Source organism: Rhynchophorus ferrugineus, unplaced genomic scaffold (genome assembly GCF_030347505.1).
Source record: "Rhynchophorus ferrugineus isolate W39M unplaced genomic scaffold, kcgeb_rfMv2 rfM9, whole genome shotgun sequence".
NCBI classification, from domain to species: Eukaryota; Metazoa; Arthropoda; class Insecta; order Coleoptera; family Curculionidae; genus Rhynchophorus; species Rhynchophorus ferrugineus.
The window spans coordinates 20,202,435-20,226,906 of NW_027472588.1; the positions used below are offsets into that span (position 1 = coordinate 20,202,435).

The 24,472-nt window shown below is 29.8% G+C and overlaps 2 protein-coding genes across 3 annotated transcripts in view; one reads left to right on the forward strand and one right to left on the reverse strand.

Moving 5' to 3' along the window:
• Nucleotides 1-10,382, reverse strand: part of LOC143202341 (uncharacterized) — a 34,007-nt gene extending 23,625 nt beyond the window's left edge. Inside the window, exon 1 of the mRNA XM_076413808.1 lies at nucleotides 10,269-10,382. Within this exon, the coding sequence (XP_076269923.1) occupies nucleotides 10,269-10,274 (6 nt within the window). The 5' untranslated portion in view covers nucleotides 10,275-10,382. The remainder of the gene's footprint in view (nucleotides 1-10,268) is intronic.
• Nucleotides 764-23,892, forward strand: LOC143202331 (uncharacterized). Of its 2 annotated transcripts, XM_076413793.1 has the most exons (4): nucleotides 765-915; nucleotides 5,729-5,808; nucleotides 18,022-18,731; nucleotides 23,556-23,892. In XM_076413793.1, exons 1-4 carry the CDS (start codon nucleotides 892-894, stop codon nucleotides 23,783-23,785), a joined length of 1,044 nt encoding a protein of 347 aa, XP_076269908.1. In that variant the 5' UTR covers nucleotides 765-891; the 3' UTR covers nucleotides 23,786-23,892. The 2 variants fall into 2 exon arrangements, with proteins under 2 accessions (XP_076269907.1, XP_076269908.1); XM_076413792.1 differs by lacking the exons at nucleotides 18,022-18,731; nucleotides 23,556-23,892 and adding an exon at nucleotides 8,530-11,195 and having other exon boundaries at nucleotides 764-915.
• Nucleotides 23,893-24,472: the final 580 nt, after the last annotated feature.

Sequence of the window (24,472 nt, forward strand, 5' to 3'; positions counted from 1 at the left end):
GGCGATTTTCAATTTGGTGGCTATTAATGAAAATTTTAAATGCAAGAAACCGTAGATAAACATCGGATAAAACAATACATTCACGCCAAAAAAGGACAGATACTTCAAGAAGTACTCTGGTTTTCTGGGAGGACATAAAGGGGCTTTATTACGAACAGCTATTGAAGAAAGCTACTACCAATTGGGGAACCTGAACGACTTCTGGACTTTTCATACTCTTCTAAAGCTTGTTATCTTAGATGGGATTTTCTCGTGCACGTTATATATTCATCAGACTTTTCCCTACCAAGCTACTATTTGCTATTGTCAATACAGGATACCTTAGCCAATAAGCATCGGTGAATATAGAATCTCGAATCCTGCTAGATTCTTTCGCGACTTTATTAATATATTGCTTGGTAGGAGGAGGTAGCGTAAACTATGGGAATATTTCTAATTCTATGTCGATTATTATCTATTTCATCACATTAAATACTTTTGACCTACTAATTTTTATTATCCTGAAATGTCATTAATAACATACATTTAACATTTCGGAGACAAATTTTCTTTTTGTTTTACATATATTATGTTAATATTTTGTATAAAAAAATGTGTTTTTCTGATGCATATTGAAAACCATTTAATTTGTAACAGAATGGAGTCACTAATTTTCATTGCTGTGTAATGAAAACGACCGGTACGAAGCCAAGGTAGCAAATTCCACGAAAGGAACCACTATTTCGGTCACATGTCCCCAATCTTCTTCTCGCCGGTGTCTTCGGACGACTTACTCGTCCGTCCCCTTCCGTTAGTTTTAAAAGCTTCTATCTATGTGGTCAGTGTCAGTCAGGCACATGCCTCATATCTATACTACAGCGACCATTTCTATGCAGAAAATCCCGTTACACGATGTGGTCTTCTAAATTCTTATTGGTAAGTGTCGTATATTGTTGATTGTTGTGCGCATTTTTCTTATCGCTATCATGTTTATCCGCTGGGTTTAACGATCTTACGTGCGAGGCAGAAAATGTTACCGATCCCATTTTTAATTAAATATTTATATTTAATTTTTTATTCGTTTTATATTAATCACACTCTTGTTTAGATTTCATCGGGTAAATATACCAAGGTATAATTTGAAATATAATTACGAAAAACTCTAAATGGTTTGTGTGAAGTGTTTAATTAGCTTTTACTGGATAGTTTCCAGCTAATATAATTTTTATTTGGTAAACTTTGATTGTTTATTTTCAGAATATTTAAAATTTCGTAGTTTGCAATAGTTTTCTTAATTCAGAATACCTCTAAATATGATCAACTTGTATATGCTTTGGAAATATCTTTTTGTTTTAAATATATTTTACAATAATACATTTTTAAATTGTAAATAACAATCTTTAAAGTGCATTGAATTATTAATTATCTAGTATTAGTAATTGTCCCTCTGTTAATTTTGAATTGTTCCTGATTATTTAAAAACCGTATAAATGCACAGGCATTATTACGAACCCTCTTCTGGCTCTTTTTATGACACCGGTATCTTTCGTATTCACTTATATTTTAAGATATATAGTAATGCCTATTGGATATTAAACACTCCATAATATATATCTTAACGTTATCGTACTTAAAAATAGCTAATAATGAATGAAAATGAATTAGTGATATTGTTTTTATCAGCTAGTATATTATAGACTTGACATTAAATTTTATGGCAATCATTTCTCATTTAGAAATATTTGAATCATACAATATTTCAACAATTTCACCAAATAAAAATTTTTCTGATTCTTGTGATTACTAAATATCTACAAATTGTTTAAAATATTATAAAATATTGCTCTGTCTATGCCCTGCTGATTTGATTGTTAAACTTTTTTTGGTTTTAAAATATATAATAATTTGAATCCTTAATTCTTTAAGATTCTTAAGATCTAAACTAGTTTTCTAGGCATTCTATAACTTAGTTAAATTTGAATTAATAATAAAAATTAATTAATTGATGACAATACTTTTAACGGCTTCTATCAAATTTAACATCAAAATTTAAAACAATCAATCCTTATATTTGAGATTTCAAATTGTACTCTACTGTGTATTCTAAAAATGTTTCTATTAATTGTAAATTATATCTAGTTATGCTAGCTGATGCTGCCAATTTTATAGAATTAAAAAAAAGAGATATATAACAATTTTAGTTATACTTTAAATAACTGAACCTTTTTATTAATGCTTTATCACTTAAAAAGTAACTACTAACAAAATTATATGAATTACTCAAATTGTAAAATGAAGAATTAATTACTATTAAATGAATGTAATGGAATTAATATTATTTTGTGTTAATAGAATTTAAAAGTTTTCAAACGTTTATTCTTAGATCTATTTTTCTCAAGCATCATTGGTCAGTATCTCCTTTACTTCTAATAGTATGCATTAAATTACATCTATTTTATTTTTTATAAACATAAATTGTAAATATAATTTAAACTTTATGTTTATAATAAAAAACTAACAATTTTTAACTATTTCTTAAATTAATATTATAAATTTTATGTTCGTTTAATTTGTTTTATTTTGTTTATTTTATATAATATTTATATATTTTTGTTATAGTTTATTAATAGTAAGCATATCAAAAAGTATAGGTTTACTATTTTTTATTCTTGTACATTTAAATAAAGTGAATTATCACCATAATAAAATTTCAATACAAATCTTTCATATATTTAACGTAATTCTTTATTATTATTACTCTTAAGTTATGTATGCTATTTGCTTATTATGCTGGTATTTCAGGTACTTTAAGGTCTTTAACTTTAATGCAATTTAATATCTCGTCTTTCTCCGTGCTACTTCAGGTCAAGCTTGTTAAAATTTCAAAACTTACATACCTTACGTCTTTATTTAACAGTCATTTAAAATTAATACTCTTACATTAGAAATAAAATATAAGATCGAATTGCTGTAATATAATTCCGTATTCTAATTTTTGGTCCTCTATTAGATAATATTTCTTTCTATAAATATTTTTTATTTTGCCTGTATATTTTGTGTGGTTATACTTTAGGCTTCTTGGTATTATCAGTCTTCCATCATCTTATTTATTCATGTATTCCATGGGCTTGTGATTCCACGGAAGAGAATATAAACAGTGAATTTTTATTTTACTGTTCCTTTATATATATATATTATGTATCCTTTTAGACACAAGACGTGTTTTGAAATTTTTTAAAAATATTTTTTAATAAGTGTGTAAAAAATGGGAGTTCGTAAATATTAACATAAATGAATTTTTATTGCGTTTTCATTACATTACCTACTATACATAATATTGAAAACTAAATTTGTAATATTTTCTTATCCGGTTTATACAGACTTTTTTATTAAGTAAGCTGAAACCATATTTACATAATTAGAATTTTTGATAAAACAAAGTACGTTTGTGATTTCTTATGTATCTGGTTCTAGAATTGGCGACTACATGAATATTTAAGGTGGCGCCAAGTGTGGAGGTCATTTTAGAAAAACTGTATAGGCCAATAACCTCACTATCCGAAAATCCACACCATGATATGCCTTGAATAATATTTATATATATATATATATATATATATATATATATATATATATATATATATATATATATATATATATATATATATATATATATATACATCTATCCAAAGACACAAAGACACTACCTATGGTCGTTTATTTAGAAGTTCACGGATAATAATATAATATAATTTTTCTAATACCTCTATAATAATTAAATGTTGACTTAATGGTAATAGAATGTTAACCGTGCTTTTAATTTACGTTTGTGATTGTGATAAGCTTATACTCAGCAATGTAAAATTCCACAATGAACCTTTAGGGCATCACGTTAAACAAAAGGCCCATTTCAAACAACATTTATTTGGTAAAAAGAAAAGTCTTATAACGATCGTAGAGGCTTTTGAATAATATTTAAGATAAGAGATTATTTGTTTTGTCTACATCATTTTATTCGGTTTTATCTCATATTTATTCATATGTGAAATTGAAAACAAAAAACGGATATTCTTTGGCGTTCAAGAAATTAACCATGTCATATGTTGCTTCCGTTGTTGCACCTTGTTAATGGAATGCATGAATAAAACAGATCAAGGAATGTTGATAAACGAAATGGTTAACGGTAAAAAATTAAACCGTAAATAGAAATATGCTACAGACGCTCTTATATATATTCTGTGCGTACAAAAATATATTTCTTTAACTTTATGGTTTAATTTAGTTATATCGAGAAAATAAATAATAATTCGAAAGCCAATATTGAAATAAATCCTTTAAAACTAATTAGTGAATAAAACTTGATAATCTTTGAAAAATGTTTTCAATTGAGAGCAAAATAAACATAAAAAGACATATTAATTTCAATTATTATTCATTGCTGGCTATTGCTTTTTCCTGAGGTTTGGTCATATCAAAAAAGTTGAGCCGGCTCAGTGGTGCAATGGTAAAGGGAACAGGACGGTCCACCTACTGTTGCGAGAGTCGCGGTTTCGAATCCTGTTTGGGCATGGTCATAAATTTATGTTTGTGATTATCCTTGGTAAGAGTGCAAAATCCGACAAGGAAAATGGTCCTAGTTACGCCAGTAACCAGGTTAGGTAAGACCGGATGTTTTGGGATGATTTCTAAGTTGGTTACTGGCCAGTCGGTGGGCTTAATGCCGAGGACCGTGGTTCGGAACCTACGTTAAACTGTAGGTCCAATCCAGATAAACCCCTAGTTGGTAAAATGATACTTTAAGGATATTTTAAGAATTTGAGGACTAATTTTTGACGTAGGGCGTGGTAAAATATCCTACTTGAATATTTACATTTAAGTCCTGAAGCCGATATCATATCATAGCAATACGTACGTCGTACACGACACGTGTGCGATTGTGCGTACTTAGTAAGTTCAATATCATTAAATATACTGCCTTCACACCATGGTTTTATATTGATATTGAAGGCGATGGCAAGGACTGACCTTGGACGGCATAATATTTCTTTCTTTTGTGTGGTTGTCGTTAAAGATCCATTTGATATCCACTTATTGGATTGGATCCTCCTGTCACCTTGAGTGTCATTGCCTCCATGAAGCATTCGTAGGAATGTTCATTTGTTTTTAAGGTTTGAATGTGGTCGACGAGAGGACGGATAGGATGTTAGGTTAGGTGAATGTTATGCGAAGTGACGTAGTCATATGGTTCCAATCTTCTAGCGTTATTAAACTTAAAATTGTGGTGGCCTAAACAGTAGCACTACACATTCATAATAACCAGAGAAAGATGTTTGAAAATAAACTAAACTAATTAATATTTCCAATTTCCAACAATTTACTAATTTTGCGATCTAGTGTTAACGTTATGCTATCTATATGTAATAATGTGGAAAACAGTATGTATAATTTTTTTTAATATTTAATAATATTTGCATTTGTTTATATTACGAAAATATTTGTTGATCAGTAATAATCTTTGTTATTTTAAATTGAATAAAATGACTCTAGAAATTCATAAACATTTCGAATGAAGGATTAAATCAATATAGAATAAATAGATAGAAGCTGTGGATTATCCAATTTGTCTTTTTAATTTTCACTCTGTCCTCGTAACTATAATTGTATTTAAAATAAATTCCTCATATTAATACAATTTCTTTCTCAATTTCTGTGACCATATTATTAATTGACATATTTAATTTTTTATTAGATTTTTCTTGTGTCTACTGTAGTAGCCAGACCGCAATCACAATTAGAAAACAAAGCAGTGACTACTGAATCTACTGTCGAGTAAGTACATAAAAATATTAACGTTTAAAGGAAGGAATACAATATATTTAAAATCCAGTAGCGTATTCAATTAAATATAAATATAAATTTCCATCTAAATGTAGGCACAGTAATATTTGCAACTATTTTTAAAATTATACTGCACAGGTACAGTTAGAGTTATTTACATATACAGTTATTTTAATTTAAAAGTATTTTTAAGTTAATAATAACTGCGTTTATTCTTCTTCAGATGTAAATAAATTTCCTGCTAATTTATTATAAAATAATACGTTATTATCAGTTAATGAGCTTTGTTATTTGAAAGCTAATAATGTAGTTTTATAAAATATAATTTGTTTAAAATAACTGTAAATTATGAGGTTTTGCCGCAGAAAGTGAAATAATAATTATCTAATAATTAAAAATATACTTTCGTTCATGTTGTACATCATGCAATAAGGGTTGACTTTTTATAAAAAATATTTATTTCTTTAAGATGAGATCATAATTAAGCTGATAAATAATTGATTATTTAATTAGAAGTCGCATATTAAAAATATTTTATAATATAATTGTCACTATCTGAAACTTTTGAAAATAAACATTTTATGTTCTGAATAATATTATATACACATGTGATATTTAGAATAAATTAAAAAAAGAAATAAATTTGAAATTAAAGTTGTGAATTTGCTTCAACTATATCATCGTTCATTATCCTTCTATTATATATACCTATCTTTCTATTATATATACATATCCTTCTATTATCTCATATTTCTAATAAGAGTAGATACCGCAGTAAAACGGCGGAATATAATGTTTAAACTTTTTGACAAAAAATTGATTTTACTATGCAGATAGGCTATGTAGTCTACTAGATGGGACCAAGCTAAAAGATACACGAAAATGTGTATGATGTAATTATATAGCAAGTGGCTTCTTTATAAATAAATATTTTTATTATTTTTGTATAATAGGAAACTAAATTTAATTTTGAAAAATAATGTTGTTATAGTTATTTATTGCAACTACGAGAAACAACCATAATTTTATTGGAAAATTTTCTTAAATAATCCTTAAAATCAAATGTAACCCAATAGCTGTGTATTATATTTTGTTATTTCAACCATCTTAATATTAAATGGTGTTTCCTTACTATATAATATAAAATTATTTGAAAGAACTGTACCTGTCATATTGTAGACTTATTTATATTATTCTTCGTTGTGTTAGTGAGGTATTTTCAGTCTAAGCCTCTATTTGTACCTCTCCTACGGCTAGATATATTGACACTCATTTGTTTTCAAAAAATGATATCAACATCCAAAATATTTAATTGAAATTTATTACTTAAAACAAATGCTTTTACTTAAGAATGGTTATATTCCATCAAAATGTAATTAAAAATAAATAAAGGTCTACTAGATATCTCGCTATAATTAAAAAGTATATTATATAAAAACACTTGATTTGAAACTGTAACACCGTGAAACACTAGTATGTAACTTACACTATAGAAAATTCTATATAGTTTTTAATTAAACATATCAAAATCTATTAATTTGTTTAATAAGTTCGCGTATGTAGTAAAAGTACTAAATATGGCAAATAAGCTGGATGTTTAAATAGTTAACAAACCCAAATCTCATCCATAGCGAAACGATGTGACACCCATTGTGCAGGGCTTTTTCCTTTTGATTTTGTGTTTATGTTGTTATGAAAGATAAAATATGAAATGGCATCAAAAAATTTCAGTTCTATTATTGATAACTATATAAACTTATAAATTTTTATTATTTAAAATGAAAAAATAACTAAAAAACAAGTCATGTTGAAATTGTGAATTGTAATGTTTTGATATAATTTTAAATATTTCAATGGTACACGGTTGTAGAAGAAAACAATTAGTTCACAATAAGAATCTAAAACGATATAAAGTGATAAAATAGCTTAATTCAATAGCTTATTAAAATGTAAAGACATATTTTAAATTTAACTCCATTTTTAAATTATAAGTAATGCTTTTATAACAATAATTTGATTAATAGGAACTTATTAATACAAACTTTTAGGAAACAACTATAGTTATATATATTTGTTTCATTTTTATTTTAAATATTAATTCATATAATATTTCTATGTCATCTAAAATAATATATTGTCAGAAAAATGCAGCCTCTTAAATAAAAATTAGACAACATTCAGATTGAGAAAATTATTTATCAATTAATTCATCTTTATATAGTTAAAGGAATTGATATCTCTTTGCGATAGACGTGGTTATACCCACTATGGGTGATTTGGATGAACTTTGAGAATAAATCATTTTACTATATCAGTTATTAATTATTATTTTTATAAGTTATAATTTTCTATAATAATTATTGTATTCCTTCCTTTAAGAAATAAGCCATGTGTCCTATAATAAATATAATAAACTAAATTATATCATCAATTCACCTTTTAAGGCAATGCACCATACACCATTTGTACATTAACAACAAAACTAACTAAACCTTAAAAAAAAGAATATTAATAAAAACTATCGGTTATAAAAACTTTTGTATTATATCTCCAAAATCCTATATGCGGTGTTAGTGGCTTTGTGGTATTTTTATGTGAATAGTGTAACTATACTCTCTTCGTAGGTAAGTTACTATATAGTACTAATTATAACAGTAACAGTTAATGCAGCTTGGCAAAAAGTCTTTCTTAGTTAACTGTTTTAATTTGTAGGATTGAAAGGCATGAAGTCCGGGAACTTTTTCCATCCGAAATTCTCGACCTAGCACCAGGAATCATCCGAGAGACACAATCTCAAAAAGAAATAGAAAACAATACACAAGAGATTCTTAAAAAAATTGCGGAAGTGAATCGGAGCCAGGGCCTGATAAAAAAAAAATCGAATCCTACTTACCTACACTTCCCAACCGGGTTCTTCAAATCTCATCCTGATCCGGATCAGGAGGAACTTCGAAAGAAATTAAAAGAACGCGTTTTTGTTAATCCAATACTCGAATATTTAAAACAAGATAATTCAGAGTTTAAAGAGGGCGCGGCACCTAGTTATAGGGAGCCAGAAATAAACAATGTTGAAAATAATCAAATTATAACCAGGACAATGGAAAACCGTAATATAGGACCAGATGATGAGATTCCTGGTCAATATATAAAGCGCAAAGTTACCCATTATCAGTCGATCTTAGTTCCGAATCCTTATATGATTCCGGGAGCAATTCCCACCAATATCCCTTCAATGACTGATCAAAGAAACGCTCTCTTTTCTCAAAATGGAAATATGAACATAGCAGAATTAGAAAACAACAATAACCTAACTAACGAAAACGAGATTAATAAAGAGAGAAGCGACCAATCCAGGCAAAACTTAAATTGGCCTGGTGCAAATCTATTCCCGATATTCATTAGAGATCCTTTTCTCCAGATGTATTATGCAGTGACGAATATGATCGAATACGGTCCAAATGCTGGTTCCGGTGGTCCCTGTAAACTCACACCGAGTAAGAAAAAATCAACAGCACCCGACTCCAAAGATATTGTTAAAAGCGTACCTCAGATCGAGGTTGATATCAGCAAAAAAACTGGCGTTGGTGAAGTAAGATCATTAGGCGATGACATTAGTAGTTTGATAGTGGATATGGATTATCTGGACGTCGAAAATCTGGATGTGGGAGACGAAGATAAAATAAAAATGACATTTAACGTTCCCAAAGCCGCCAAACAAGAAAGTCGAGAGTTCGGAGAGGATACCAAAGAAGGAATAAGGTTATGGGAAAAAGTTAGTCAGTCTAGCAAAGAACAAGCAAAAGACTCCCACACTCCATCTGGTAAATTAGATTTCTCCTCGATAATACACAGACCAATCCACTCAAGCACTGTGATACCATCGACAAACCTAAACAATCTTGAGATATACGAGCAGGATGAGGATCTTGCCGAATCGGAAAAAGCAGATGATATCAAAGTCACAAATGAGAAAAACCGGAAATTATTCAGTCAAGATAACGCAGGGAACGGTATCTTTATCCATAAATTGAGGGTACGTAAAGGAGGCGTTGCCATAGCAGGTCCTGGTGGTATAGCGACTGCAGGAAGCGGCGGTACCGCCATTGTCGGTCCTAACGGCATCGCATACACCCATCCAGATGGGTTGGCGATTGCTGGATCTGGTACGAAAGTAATTGCAGTTGATCCAAAGATCGACTTAAATGAGGCCATAAAACATAGTAACTTGAATGGTACCAAACACGTTCCTAATACACGAATTGGCAAGGTGGTAGCGGTTGGCCCAGTTATTTATTATAATAAGGGTGATTAAATATAAATACGTTCCGTTAGATATATATTTAAATACATTTGTTAACTGAACAAAATTTATAAAACAAAATTATCTAAATAAATATGATGCAGTGAATCTGAATATCGCAAATAAATTAACTGTAAAACCTATAACTCACGCTCATGCAAGTCGTAGAATTTGGTTCTTCAAACAAAATTCACACTTTGTTCGATTATCAGCCACTACTTTAACTACAACTGTAACTTGATTGGTCAGAAGAAGGACTCGTTCATGGAATTTACAAACATACTCTATCACTATAGCTTCTCTGTTGACTGTGATAACTTTTAATTGAATATCTAATCAACATTGAATCGTCTATCAATCGTTTTTCAATCCAAGAAGTGCACTTAAAACGCCTTTAAAGGCTTCATTTTAGTTAAATGTACCTCTGATTTATTAAAGTTGTGATTGTCCTGTTTTTTTAAAATGAATTTCCGAAAAAATCTCGAAGATCCAAGTTTGAACGATCATGTTTTCTTTAGTTTTGAACTAAACAAGAATCCTTGAAATAATATTAAAATGTATACATCAAATATTTGTAATATTTTTCCACATAGCACAAATAGAAGCAATAAATCTAAAATATTTTTATAACTACAGCTATTAAATATTGATTTTTAGTAAGTGATTTATATTCAACATGTGTACTGCTTTCAAAATATTCCAAACATTATCGTTCTATTAATGACTGGGTCAAAGAAATGTTATTCGGTTTTGAACCTAAATTTCTATTAATAATTATAATTATCATTTTCTTTAGTCGAATATTCAGAAAAGTGCGAAATAAAAAAAACATTATCGCTACCATATTTACTGTATATATTGATCGATAGTACATAATGTTTAACAAATTATTTAAATGTGTAACTACTTAATTCTTAAAAAACTTCTGTATAATTAGTTCAATAGACTGTATATATTTGTAACATTGCCATTTGTGTTTGTTTTAAAAATACGAATAATATATATGTAAAAAGCTAATATATTTTTATACAAATAGTTGATTATTATATTAAGAATAAATAGACTGATTATGAAATTATAACGTTGTTTTAGTTGTTTTGGTTTACATTTATAATTCTACTGGTGATTAACAAAAAAATTCTGAATATTGATTGAATAATTTACTAAAGTTTTGTTGTAATAATAATAATTTTTATTTTTTTATTGTCATGTCTACGAATTTAAGTTTTCTGGATTATTCTTTCAATTTTAATGATTTGTTTATGTAAGAAATAAAGCTAAATGTTAGAAAAAAGGCACGTTACCTATAATAGATGGGTTTCTGGTTTACATTAATAAATTTTAATATTTTCTTCCTAACTTAATGTTAATTTGGCATAAAAATGATTATTTTACTATTAACTCTTATTATCTTCAGGTTATATGGTAATTTATATAATGTTATAACTTGTATTCTTAATATTAATGTTTAATTTTTATTCGAAATTTGGTCAAATATAAATCAAAATTATTACTGAGAAAAATAGTTGACAAAAGTAAAGGAAACAGAGAGATTTTTGCAAAAAAGTTCAATAATTTCAATAATAATAAAACCTTTCGAGAAATAATTCACCGGTTCTTAAGAACTACTATTACCCGAATTCATATTCCAGGTGTCGTCCTGCTGATTAAGATTGGTACTAATCAATACCACATAATATTACTATGTAGCAGTTAAGTTATTATATTGAACAATGTCCGCAAAAAATATTTTGAAAACTAATAATGTACAAATGTATTAATTTTCTATTTTTCGCAAATGTCTAAAAGTGTAAAAGCAAAGTTAAAATTAATTCCCAAACCTTATATAACAAAATTAATCAGATTTATATAGTCGCTTGACATTGCTAAATCTCACACAGTATTGGACATATACTCTCGTTGTAAATGGAGAAAATCTTAACATTTATGACGTATACTATAACTAAAATACATACTTAAATGTGTATTGATCTAACAGGTCCCATAAACTAAAAATCCGTTGAATTATTCAGACGTACCTTGGTATATTATCCTAAAAATACGCAGAAAACTGCCTTATTTTGATTTCCTTACTGACATGACCATCGCAAACCCCAAATTTAATTCAATTAAAAATCTAGAGTACACTGGATTAGATGCATTAGATAAAATGGCACAAAAAAACTTATATGCCTCATTCTTATAGGATTATACTGCAATTTTGGAAAACATTCATAAGAATATTTAATTGTATCAAAACTTCAAAAATGCTACCATATGTTGATTAGACATATACTCATTAGTGGTTAAAATGCGAAGTATCAATGTAAACAACTATTAAACAACCCAATCTAACTGCTCATTAAAAATTGTAAGTTCGACATTCATTACTTTTTTGCACTGGAGTACTAAAAAAGTTCGAAGATAATGAATTATAGAGCATAGCAATTGATGAATTAACTGTATCTGTCGAAAACAGAACAGGAATGTCGACAAGGAAATAACTAAAATATAAATTGTGTGAAAATGTCATTTAGGATCATTTCGCCATCGTGGTTTGATTGCCTGGCAAGACAAAGAAGGGTTTTGTGTTGCGTGATGTGGCTAGTGTCAAGAAGTAGATGTTCTATGACAATTTCAAGTGTAGAAGTCATGGCTTAAACCAAAGGAGTCTAATAAAATACTTACGGCCATAAAGTCCTTCTGTGTATATTGATCACAGAGTCAGCAAGGTTCAGCCATATTACGAGCTGCTAAAACCGAATTACAAATAACAATTTCTTGCACACCATACTGTTACAAAAAGACAAAATGTGTGAAGAATGTTGTAGGTGTTGTAGCTCGAATAGGATTATCATTTGTTCAAATCGATACAATATGACTTGGCTAGCAAATGGTTTTGAAATGCTGAATATTTACGAAAATGGATCTATGACATTGTCTCATCACGTTGCCAGAAATAGCATTTTCTTTCTTTTTGAAAAAGTTCCTTTTAAAAGTGCAAAATAATCAAAAAATTAATTCAGTAAAATATTAAAAAGATTATTTATGTTTGATATTTATCTCATTTATATATATATATATATATATATATATATATATATATATATATATATATGTATATATATATATATATGTATTATAATGGAATCTAACCAAAATTAACAATACAAGTTTATATTATTTGAAGGTTTCTATATTTATCACTAGTACCATATACATATTTTAGAACCATTAACAGGCTTTTTCACTGGATTTTTATTAAATCTACGCTACGTCTTCTCTCGAAAATCCTATCATTTAAACATATTTCATATTAACTTGCTAAGCAGCTTTACTAACATATTTTATTTTCCTAGACAAACAAATCCATCTGAATGGATAGCATTGTTACCAATCTACGGACGAAATGAACCGTTAGACAACACTGCCTCATCTCAATTCTATCGCTTTCCTAGATACTTTACCGATAACAACTCATCCACGCATCATCCGCACAAAGATAACCCGTTGGAAAATGGAAACGTCACTAACAGTGAAAGAGTGGTTACAGTGAATCGAAACGTTGAGGACTCTGCCAACGTAGCGAACATAAATCAACCTCCATCTCTTGCCCCTTACCGCAAGCATCCTTTGTTCGAATTTATCAAAAATCAAAACACAATCGCCGGCAATCGAATACTACGGTTCAGAAGCAACAAGGTTCGAAAAGAAAGCGACATAACAACTCTGATTTTGAAACCTCAATCAACAGCCGTAGCTGGTGTAGAAGGAAAAGCGGTATCCAATCCTCTCTCGAAAGCCATTCTGAGGAAAGGCATCGATGTCGATATTCTTTTCGAACCAGCCGCTGTGGCTATCGCCGGACCCGGAGGTATTGCGCATGCTCAAAGCGATTTAGAAATACATTATGAAGATTTCCCTTAAACAACATATTTGCAATGTCAAAAATCAAAGTACGGCCCAAAGGTTAAGTGATTATTTGCTAAAATAGATGCTGAAATCTAAAACGACACGATCTAGAGGTATTTGGCTACCATAAAGATATTTACAAAATAAGAGCTATTGATGATACATTATGTTATTAATTGACAGTTAATTTTACACTGCTTAACTCCTTTAATCATACTAAGACTGCAATTTAATTAAATGTTTGTAAATTGACGAATAACTCAACAGAATAAAAAACAATTACATATTATTATTATGTTGCTATTATTATTGTCTTCGTTATCTTGTCGATCATTGATTATCTTCTGTTGAGGCTTGTAGTATTCCTCAAAATATAGTTTCCATTGTTGAGTCACATGTTATTTCCTCTTGAATTCTGCAATTCTCTGAACATTGCAATATGGTTACGCTACTATATAGTGAAACATGTTCTGAAATGTAGTTGTACCAAACTATGTTCATTCTTATATAAATTTGCTGTTGCACAATGAACTGTCTATCGAAGCTAAAGCTTTATAAAACAATGTACGTAGTGTAAAATCATCATCAACTCCTTTATAGACTACTTTAGGTGAATTATATTTCCAAAAGAGTAGTCCTATCTCACTGGAGAGAAAAGAGCATCATTTATTACTAACCAGACCATTTTATGTGACAGAAGTATACTTTTGAAAGATTGATAAGGTATTTTTGATTTAAACAAATTTAATTTTAGTATTTTTATTACTATTATAACATGTATGTACATAAAGTAGTTTAAGTTTCTTATAGTCCATGCCCATCCTTTTCACTCTGCCAAGTATATTCACCTTTCAACTCAACAAAGATAACCCGTTGGTAACCCCTGATTCACTTTATGATTTATATATTTTAATCCATGTTTCGGTCGTGATGGAAGGAGGAATCTGGTCGTATTTTCTACCCAAAAGGTTCCATTTTCTTCTTATGTATTGATAATCTCAATTACTTGTACTTGACCTATCAGGATTTATTAAAACACACAATCTAATCAGATTTATCATTGTTAAGTCATATTATCTAGTCATATTACACAATATATATTTCAATAATTCGTATAATTAAATGCATTATTGTGTTGAGAGCAACAGTGAGATATCATGGTCTTTATGAACACTAGTTTAGATAGCCAAGGAATCCAATATGTCTTTTATTTCCTTCGTAAGATGAAGGCTTAATATATTTTTTCATTTCGGATGAATATGTTCAGCTCAAAGCTATCACCAGCATATTCATGTTCAAATTCATACATAATATTTCCCCGAATAGCAATTGGTCATATTTTTTTTGTAATTTATAGTTAAAATCGTCAATTCTGCATCTATCAACAATATAGAAAAATTTTAAGCAAGCAAGCTTTTAAGCAATATTACTGATTTTATAACATCACTTTAAATGCGGTTTACTTAAAATCAAATGTATATTAATATATATGATTTATCCACCTAATTCTATCTACATATGAGATTTCAGTAATCTGTACCATTATTTTACACTACTATTTTATACAAAATTAATTGTACTTGGATGTAAAAACAATACTATTAATTAATAAAATAAATCAATAATCACTTAATTTTAACTTTTTGTAAATATATCGTTACATATATCACTTTTAAATTAATCTATCATTGTAAATGTACCTGTTGTAAATGTAAATATGTATATAATGTATTAATAGTATAATATATTTTCCACAAATTCATCTAGAAGTTTATTTCGCTTTCCCCTTCCTAACAACTTAAATTACCAAACAAGGAAGTCTGAAAACCGATAACAAATTATTGCTACAAATGTTTTGTTCTTACAGGTAGTTCATTTGGGTACTATTTATTACTAAAAAAATACTTCCAAGGATACTAAACTTAATATATTCTGTTTATTAATATTATCTAAAATTCCAAATTTATATAAGATATAAGGTAAGGCTAAAATATTTATGACATTAGCTTATAATGAGGTTTATAATTTACAACACACACAAAAAATTTATTAAGTTGATATCAATATAAAAATGTTATTATAATTACAACATAGGTGATCATTCAAATATTTCATTTACAATTACCAATTTGTAATTGTTTGGAGACATTCATTTTTACTATTGCTCCTACAAATGCGTGTACTGACTGCTCATAAAGGATAAAATGATAAAAATAAACGTATATTGAATGACAATATGGCTCTTGATTAACAATTCCGACAGTAACGTATATTATTGAATTACAGTAGTTGCCTCGCAATGTGGTAATCATTAGAATTATAATTCGTTGTATAAAAGTAAATTATCTTTCAAAAAAGACGAATATATATTTTAAAGTCTCCTTTTACCAACTAGGGTTTATCTGGATTGGACCTATTGTTGAACGTGGGCTCCGAATCACGGTTCTCGGTATTAAGCTTACCGACTGGCGAGTGACCAACTTTAGAAATCATTCCAGAAGATATTCGGTCTTATCCAGCCTGGTTACTGGCATGACTGGGATCATTTTCCTTATTGGATTTTACACTCTTGCCTAGGACAATCACAAATATTAAACAATCACAAACATAAATTTACGACCATGCCCTAGCAAGACTCGAACTTGCAGTTGTCGCAACAGTAGGAGGACCGTCCTGTCGCCTTTACCACTGCGCCATCAAGCCGGCTAAAATTAATATTGTATATTTTATATATTTTATAATTCCATAATCTTAGACCTTTTTTAACTTAAATACCTATACTTATATAATAAGAGTTTGACGTTTTTAAAATTTTATTGATTTGTTATAACTAAAATTTTAGAGTTATCATATTTATTATTAAAATTCTTCCAAACAAACTAGCAAGTGTAAATATTATTTTTTGTTGACATATGTCTTTAAAATATTTAATAATATTTGTTAATGTTATAATATTTAAAAGACTTGTTTTATTATATCGATTATGTGCATATGTTTTTGCTGTTTTACAGTAGATTGCTCCAATTATAAGACATTTTTCAAGATTTTATCAGCCATCGTATTCTTACTTATTACTTAAGTTTATAGGAAACAAGCTTTATCTCAAACTACTTGCAGATATTGACTTCCTTCATTATGGTGATTTTGATACGAACCATTAATGATGAAAGCTATCAAGAAGAGCCGATTACATTGAAGACGATTGGTGGTGTACGACTATTTGATGAATAATAAATGGGAGAAATTTCCTCTAGCTAATTTAGATCGCTGCAGAATATTCGTTAAAAATAAACTCTTCATTAAATAATCAAGCACTGAACAGTTATAACTATGTTTAAAGATTTTTAAATAATATTATTATTAATGTTGTGCCATCTGTTTATCAGTTGAACTTAAAATTCGACGCCATTTTTCAAATACCCTATAAAGAGCAAATTGTTTGCACATTGGCTTTTAATAATGGGGTAAAAACATATTCTAGAGTATTTAATTGATTATAAAATTGAAATATTTTGAGAGTCGTTTCATCACTATGAACGAAACTTCATTTCATTATGATCCTGATTCAAAACAAGAATCTAAGAAAATAGATAAGGCCATTAGTTAGATAAACTAACAAAATTGTAGACAGAATCTTGTTGTAACCTTTTGTTAACCTGTTAACTTCTGATTAACAACATTTGGAATCATGTACTTAATAATGTTTATATCGAAATGAAGCCGTATTTTTAACAAAAAGAAAAAAACCAGCAAATATAAGGTACATAATTCAAATATGTTGAAAACCAAGAAACAGTTGTGTTTATAATAATACAATATAGCAAATGATATAGAATCTAATTTATAATAACTTTAATGATATTAAGAACTACTGTACCATTGGATATAATATAAAATATTAATAACCTTTTTCGAAGGAGATGAAGTGGACACCCAATTTTGTTAAAAATTATTAATATTTATTAAACTAAAAGAATATATTACATTTTCAGGACAGCAACTCGTATTATACTTGTGCCATTTTATGGAGGTGCAAAGGGACAATCTCTGCAAATTACCGAAACAACGGACGGTCAAGTCCTCTCCAGCGTCATAGTAAAAACACCCAACAATTTACCGTCACCATCAGAACAAACTGAAATTGAAATTGACCCACTGGAACTGGAAAATCCTCCGCTACCATCTAAGTTCGACATAGATTTGTTCGAAGGATATGAGTACATCAAGAATATTCAAAAGAATGCTGGCGAAATTGTTAAATTACAGGAGAAGGCTAAGAGAAATGGTGAATTAACCGAGTCAGAGGAAACTAAATACAACGAGCATATGTCCATTATAAATAGCTACGTACAAAAATTGGCGGAAGCTCAAGAAAACAGCAACTCCGGATTTGAAAATAGAGAGGGTTTATCCAGCTGGTTCGATAGACAGCGCGAAAATACGAAGAAGAAAACCGAAGAGAAGCGAAAGGCTGAAAAGAAGAAGGAGGAAGAAGACAAAAAAAGAAAAGAGGAGGAGGAAAATAAGAAAAAAGAAGAGGAAATTAAAAAAAAGAAAGAAGAGTTGAAGGAACAAGAGAAAGAAAAAGAAAAGGAAAAGGTTGAGGAGGAAGAAGAAGAAGACAATGACGCTGTAGCTATAAATTTGCCTCCTGATGATGCATCCGTTGCTGAAGCAAAGCCAATTGGCTTAGCAGTTGCAGGTACGAAAATATATTTACTATTTGAACACGAATTTAAACACTCTCTATATAGAATATGATTTAGATATTCACTTATGCTACATACAAACTCCAAGACTTGGTCAATTGATGAACAATTTATTACAGTAGCAGTATTAAGAAATTTAAATGCCCATAAAGAATTTAGTATAGCCATTTACAAATAAAAGCAGGTTAATATTGGAATGATCGATACTCCTTCCATATTTGAAGGTCCCATTTATTTTTGGAATATAACGTCTAAACACCTAGCGCGGCTTATATCATGTCAGTACCATCGTAAGCGCTGGTACTGACATGATTCACCTAACATCTATTGAATTTGCTGTATATAGCCGGCGTATTTCATCGATATTTCATTATAGCTAATCTTTCATACTATTAGTACTTTACTAACGTAAAAAAGTTACATTTGTTAAAAAATGATGTAAGATTGATAAAATCTGAAATAAGTAGTTCCAACCAATAAATATATTAGTTAAATAATTACTATGGACAGTAATGCCAAAATTTGAAAACTATTGAAGATCAATTTCAGAGAACAACATATGTACATAGTACATGGTAAAATAGTATGTGGTAAAAAGCATATGGTACATATATTACAACCTGTCATTAATTACAAAAGGCTAATAATATTTTCTTCATATTCCTCTTAAAGTCCTTATCTAAGATTTCAGACCCATGCTTAATTATCATTTAATCGATGAAGTCCCATTGCTGCACTTGACATAGTTTTAAAACACGTCACAATTTTCACACATAATTTAACTATATTAGCTCAAATCGTTCTGGTCTTCTCATCCTTTGGGTAAGTTCACTGCTCTCGAGCAGTTGTAGTAGTACTACGACGTCTTTGTTACTGCAGTCTCTCTTGGTATTTTTTCGCAAACTGTTTAATTTCTTCGTCATCCGTTGGTTCCCTTAGATCGTTGTAGCTGTTCTTATTTCTATTATATTACCAAGCGTGAACAATTTTGCTAAGAATTTTATTTTCGTAAGTTTGGCAAACCCATAATTTCACAAGGTAGGTAAACTGACTTCAACATTTTTTAAACAATAACAGTTTATTGCAAAATTCTAATCCGGATCGTTCTTCAAGCAACCACCAGATTTTTGTTGCTTCATACAATGTTCTTCTCTTTTCTTTTCAACCTGCCTTTTTCAGCTTGATCTTGGCCAGACTAGTATCATACCCAGTATTTATCTCTGCTCATATATGAAACTACTCTAAAACCAATTATCGCTGCCACGTAGTCTATTTCAATGTAATCCAGATCTGTAAAATTCTTAATATTCAATTTTATTCACTATTTCTTAATCCACATTGTAATGTTATTGATAGCTGTTTGTACTCTCTTTCCTGTTGTCCCAGTGCAGTACCATCAGCAAATATTACCATTGTTACTTCCACACATTTATGAATATCACTACTATAGATTAAATACAATATTGGTATAAAGATAGTACCTTGCTGAATAGCCGTAAGATGTGTATTTTATTCTGAATTGCACTTGTATTCGAGACCCTCATACCAGCTAGTTTATTAAAAGTTTGAGAAACATCAACGTGTGTGAATAGGAAGTAATTATTTGAGAATTTTTAAAGGCAAAATATTTACATTTATTTACTATAAGCAAACATATAGTATGTACTACATGGGTATCACGTATGTAAACATTTTAATTTGCTTAGGGTGACACAATATTATATTTAAAATATTACTATAAATTAAAATTTTTTTGTGATTTCTAATGAGGGGTTTTATTTTAAAATTTCTTGTCGGCCATTATAATTTACCGTAGATTGTTGATTGAATGATATATATTTTTAAATGATAAAATGGATTTACAAAACAGTTTAATACTACTACCAAATTTTACAGAATTATTGTTTTGTTCAGATTGTACAAATTTCGCAATGCAATTAAATTTTCAGTAAACAAGGGCCAATGTTAAATAGAACTAATCAAATTCTGTAAGTGGTTTTAGCAGCATATTATTTCCACTCCGGCATTCTATCGAACATCTAACCGAATTGATATAAACAGGAAATTTTATACAAAAATGGGGAAATCTCATGAACATTGGTTCCGAAAATACAAACTAACATCGCCGCCGATCGAAATCCCTACGAAACGGAAATTTGTGGATAAATTAAACCTCATGTGAATTGGTATAACTGGTAATTGGCAGAGAATTTTTTTTAGATTTTTTAGACAAAATAGTGGTCTATATTTCTATCTCGTTAGTGAATATGTCTCGATTTAACTTAAGAACACCAGAAGATAGAAGTTATATCAGATGCTTCCTAACTTCAAAGCTAAAAAAGACCTGTTAAAGGTAAAGGGTTCTTACAAAATCCTTATGGGTGTAAAAAAGTATACATAGAAGAAACCAATAGACCGATGATTTTCACCAACAGGTACAATGATTCTGGGTAAAGGTATAAGTGTATGTAAGGTTCTGTATAAATTCGTTGAAATATGATGGTAATTGGGCTGTATAATGTCTTATTGCTTACGATATCCATACTTCTAAAAAATGACCACGCGTAATGCGGTAATAGTAAATATATTTAGACGAATATTAGATGGATATAGTATCAATCCGTATCAACTTAAATATATTCGATACCTTATCATCATCTATAATTTTAATTACTATATTAGCAATTATTGCAAAATATCAGCTTTTGCTGAATACTTGATGGATACTAGGTTTTGAGGTTCTTGAGATTACAAATACCAAAATAATCTTTACAAAGACAATGCTGTAAGATCAACCTTACATCAAAAATATTAAGTTTGTTATTAAGTCATACCAGTGAAAGCTTAAGATTTGATCCAAAAATATCAGAGTTGTGCAAATGGTCACAATATTTGCACTAACGTACACTCATTTTGATGTCACAGACTGCCAACGTCGACTAGTCACAATTGACGCTCAGCTGCTACTGCGACAAGCTCAAGCACAAAAAGATTTGGATTAGTGCAAGAGAGCCACCCACCTCATTGCCAATGTGGAATACACATGGATATAAATTACTGCCATCAATATAGCATAAAATACTTACACTTATACTTATAATTATATTTTTTTATTCAACACAATTCGCTTCAAGGGCGATACACTGATTATAGCGACACTCCAACTTCTCGATACCATTTTTATAATACGATTTGTCAAAATAGGCCTCAGTTTAGTCGATCTCCTTTTCATTCGACGAAAATTTCTTCCCAGCGAGCATTCCTTTGAGATCTGAGAACAGGAAATAGTCGCGCAGGGCCAGATTTGGAGAATACGGTGGATAACGAAACAATTCGAAGCCCAATTCATGGATTATTGAGGCGGGCCATTGCCTTGGTGAAGCAGCACTTTCTTTTTTCCAATGCGGCCATTTTTAAACGATTTCGTCCTTCAAGCGGTCCAATAACGCTCTGTAATAGTCGCTGTTGATAGTCCTTCCTTTTTAAAGGTAGCCAATGAAAATTATTCCATGGGCATCCCAAAATACAGACGCCATAACCTCGCCAACCGACTGTTGCGTTTTCCCACGTTTTGTAGCGGCTTCATCGTGTGCAGTCCACTCGGAGTGAAATAATGGAGTCGTGTTTCATCCATTGTCACATATCCATGCAAAAGCTCGGGTTTATTACGCTTGATCATCTTCAAACACTGCTCCGAATCATCAACTCGTCGTTGTATTTGGTCGTGATATGATGTACAAGTTCACTTGATATCTTTAGAGTGTCTGCTATTTCATTCAGTTTCAATTTGCGGTCATTCAAAATCATTTTCTAGAATTTTTTAATGTTTTCGTCGATAACAACCTCTTTTGGGCGTCTACTGCGTTCACCGTCTTGGGTGCTTATTTCACCATGTCTAAACTTAGCATACGAATCTTTGATGATTGATTTTCATGGGACAGTGTCCGGAATCTTGGCATCGAGTCAAGTTTTTGCTTCAACTGTATTTTTACCTTAAATTTCCATTAAAAAATGTTTTATCAACACGCGAAGGTTTCTTTTATCTACTTTTTCACAATAACAAAAGTTGCGTCACTCAAAATGCTATAATTCACAAAATAATGATCCGAGAGCTGTCAAATTTATACACGTATCGTTTGAGAGTTAGGGCTAATTAAAAAACACATGTAGTGTAGTACCACCATCTATGTGTAAGGCCGGAGACTTTTCAATTGATGCTCGGCCACACATTGCAAAAGGTGTGAAAAATACACTGTTGTATCTCTGATGGCAACTTCTGCCTACTAATACACTTACCAAGTATAGAGTTTTCTGATTGCCAGTTATTCCTTTCAGTACAGCATGGCTTGGCTGACACACAATTTGGAAGTGCTAAAAATGTGCAAAAATTGATTAATGATTCGAAACGCTACCAAATCAATATCATTCTTTCGATCGACGTCGTCAAGTTGTCAAAAAGGTAGAGAAATATAGACAATAGACAATTTTGGAAAATATTTTGATTAATATATATTCAAGAATTTTTCCAGCCAATTAATAAATTTAATTAAAATTATTTAATGGGCAAATAATATCAGAATGCAAGTAAGTATCTAATATACCCTTGCGCAAACAGTTCTTTTTGGTCTAACAATTCTGGCAGAAGTCGTTGTCTTGGATTTATAATAAAATAATTATTAGGGAATAATTCCTGATTTATTGCCTGGTCTAATACCTCTACAAGAAACAATACTTCGGAAATTTATATATAAATCTTAAATAAAATATTTAGACATTTTAAACAGACAACATATATTAATAATAGATAATGTTTACAGGTGATGGTGGTGTAGCAGCAAGCAAACCAATCGCAACCGCAGTTGTAGGCCCTGGCGGTTTAGCTATAGCCCGACCAGTAGCAACTGCTATAGCCGGTGTTTCACCAGATCAAGCCTTGGTGCCAGTGTACGTGGATGGATCCAGTTCTCATAAAAAGCACACTAAAAACAAGTCTGATGGGATGAACGAATTCCTGAGCAAGATCATAACGAAATATCATCACAGCTAATTTGTATTCAACATAGAAAATTGCTCTAATTTATTGTATTTATTACATTATTTATATAAAATTATTTATATATATATAAATAAATATTCAGATTAAAAAATTAAAACCACCAAAACGTCAGGAAAAATATAGGTCCCTTTATATCATTAAAAGCCAACGTTACCGTTCGCCTGTATTATATGCCTCAAATTTACCCTCCATACCTCAATGCCTCAATGCCTGCATGTCATATTAATAAGTACCTTCACAAAAAATTTAATTTCCATTCAATGGATTTAAATGGCGTCATAACATTAATTTTTTAACACATTTAATTTTTTTAATTACTTATTATTAAAATGAATGATAATTATGTGTGAAAATTGTAGCATGTTTTAAAATTATCAGCAGAGCACCAGTAAATATTAATTAATTTTAGGTGTGAAATCTTAGATCTGGCCTTTAAAAACAATAAAAAGGAAAAATTACTCTAGGAAAAATATTCGATATCTAAGATTCTTCGATATGATTAGTATGTTCAAAATATATAGTTTTACGAACCAGATATTTTGCAGCTTTTGAACACTAACAGTATTTTTGCATCATATTATGTCCATACAAGTCCTTTAACATAAATTTACATTGTAGTTGATTTAGCTAATTTCTAAATATTGTTCAGAATACTACTTGGCTATATACTCGTAAATA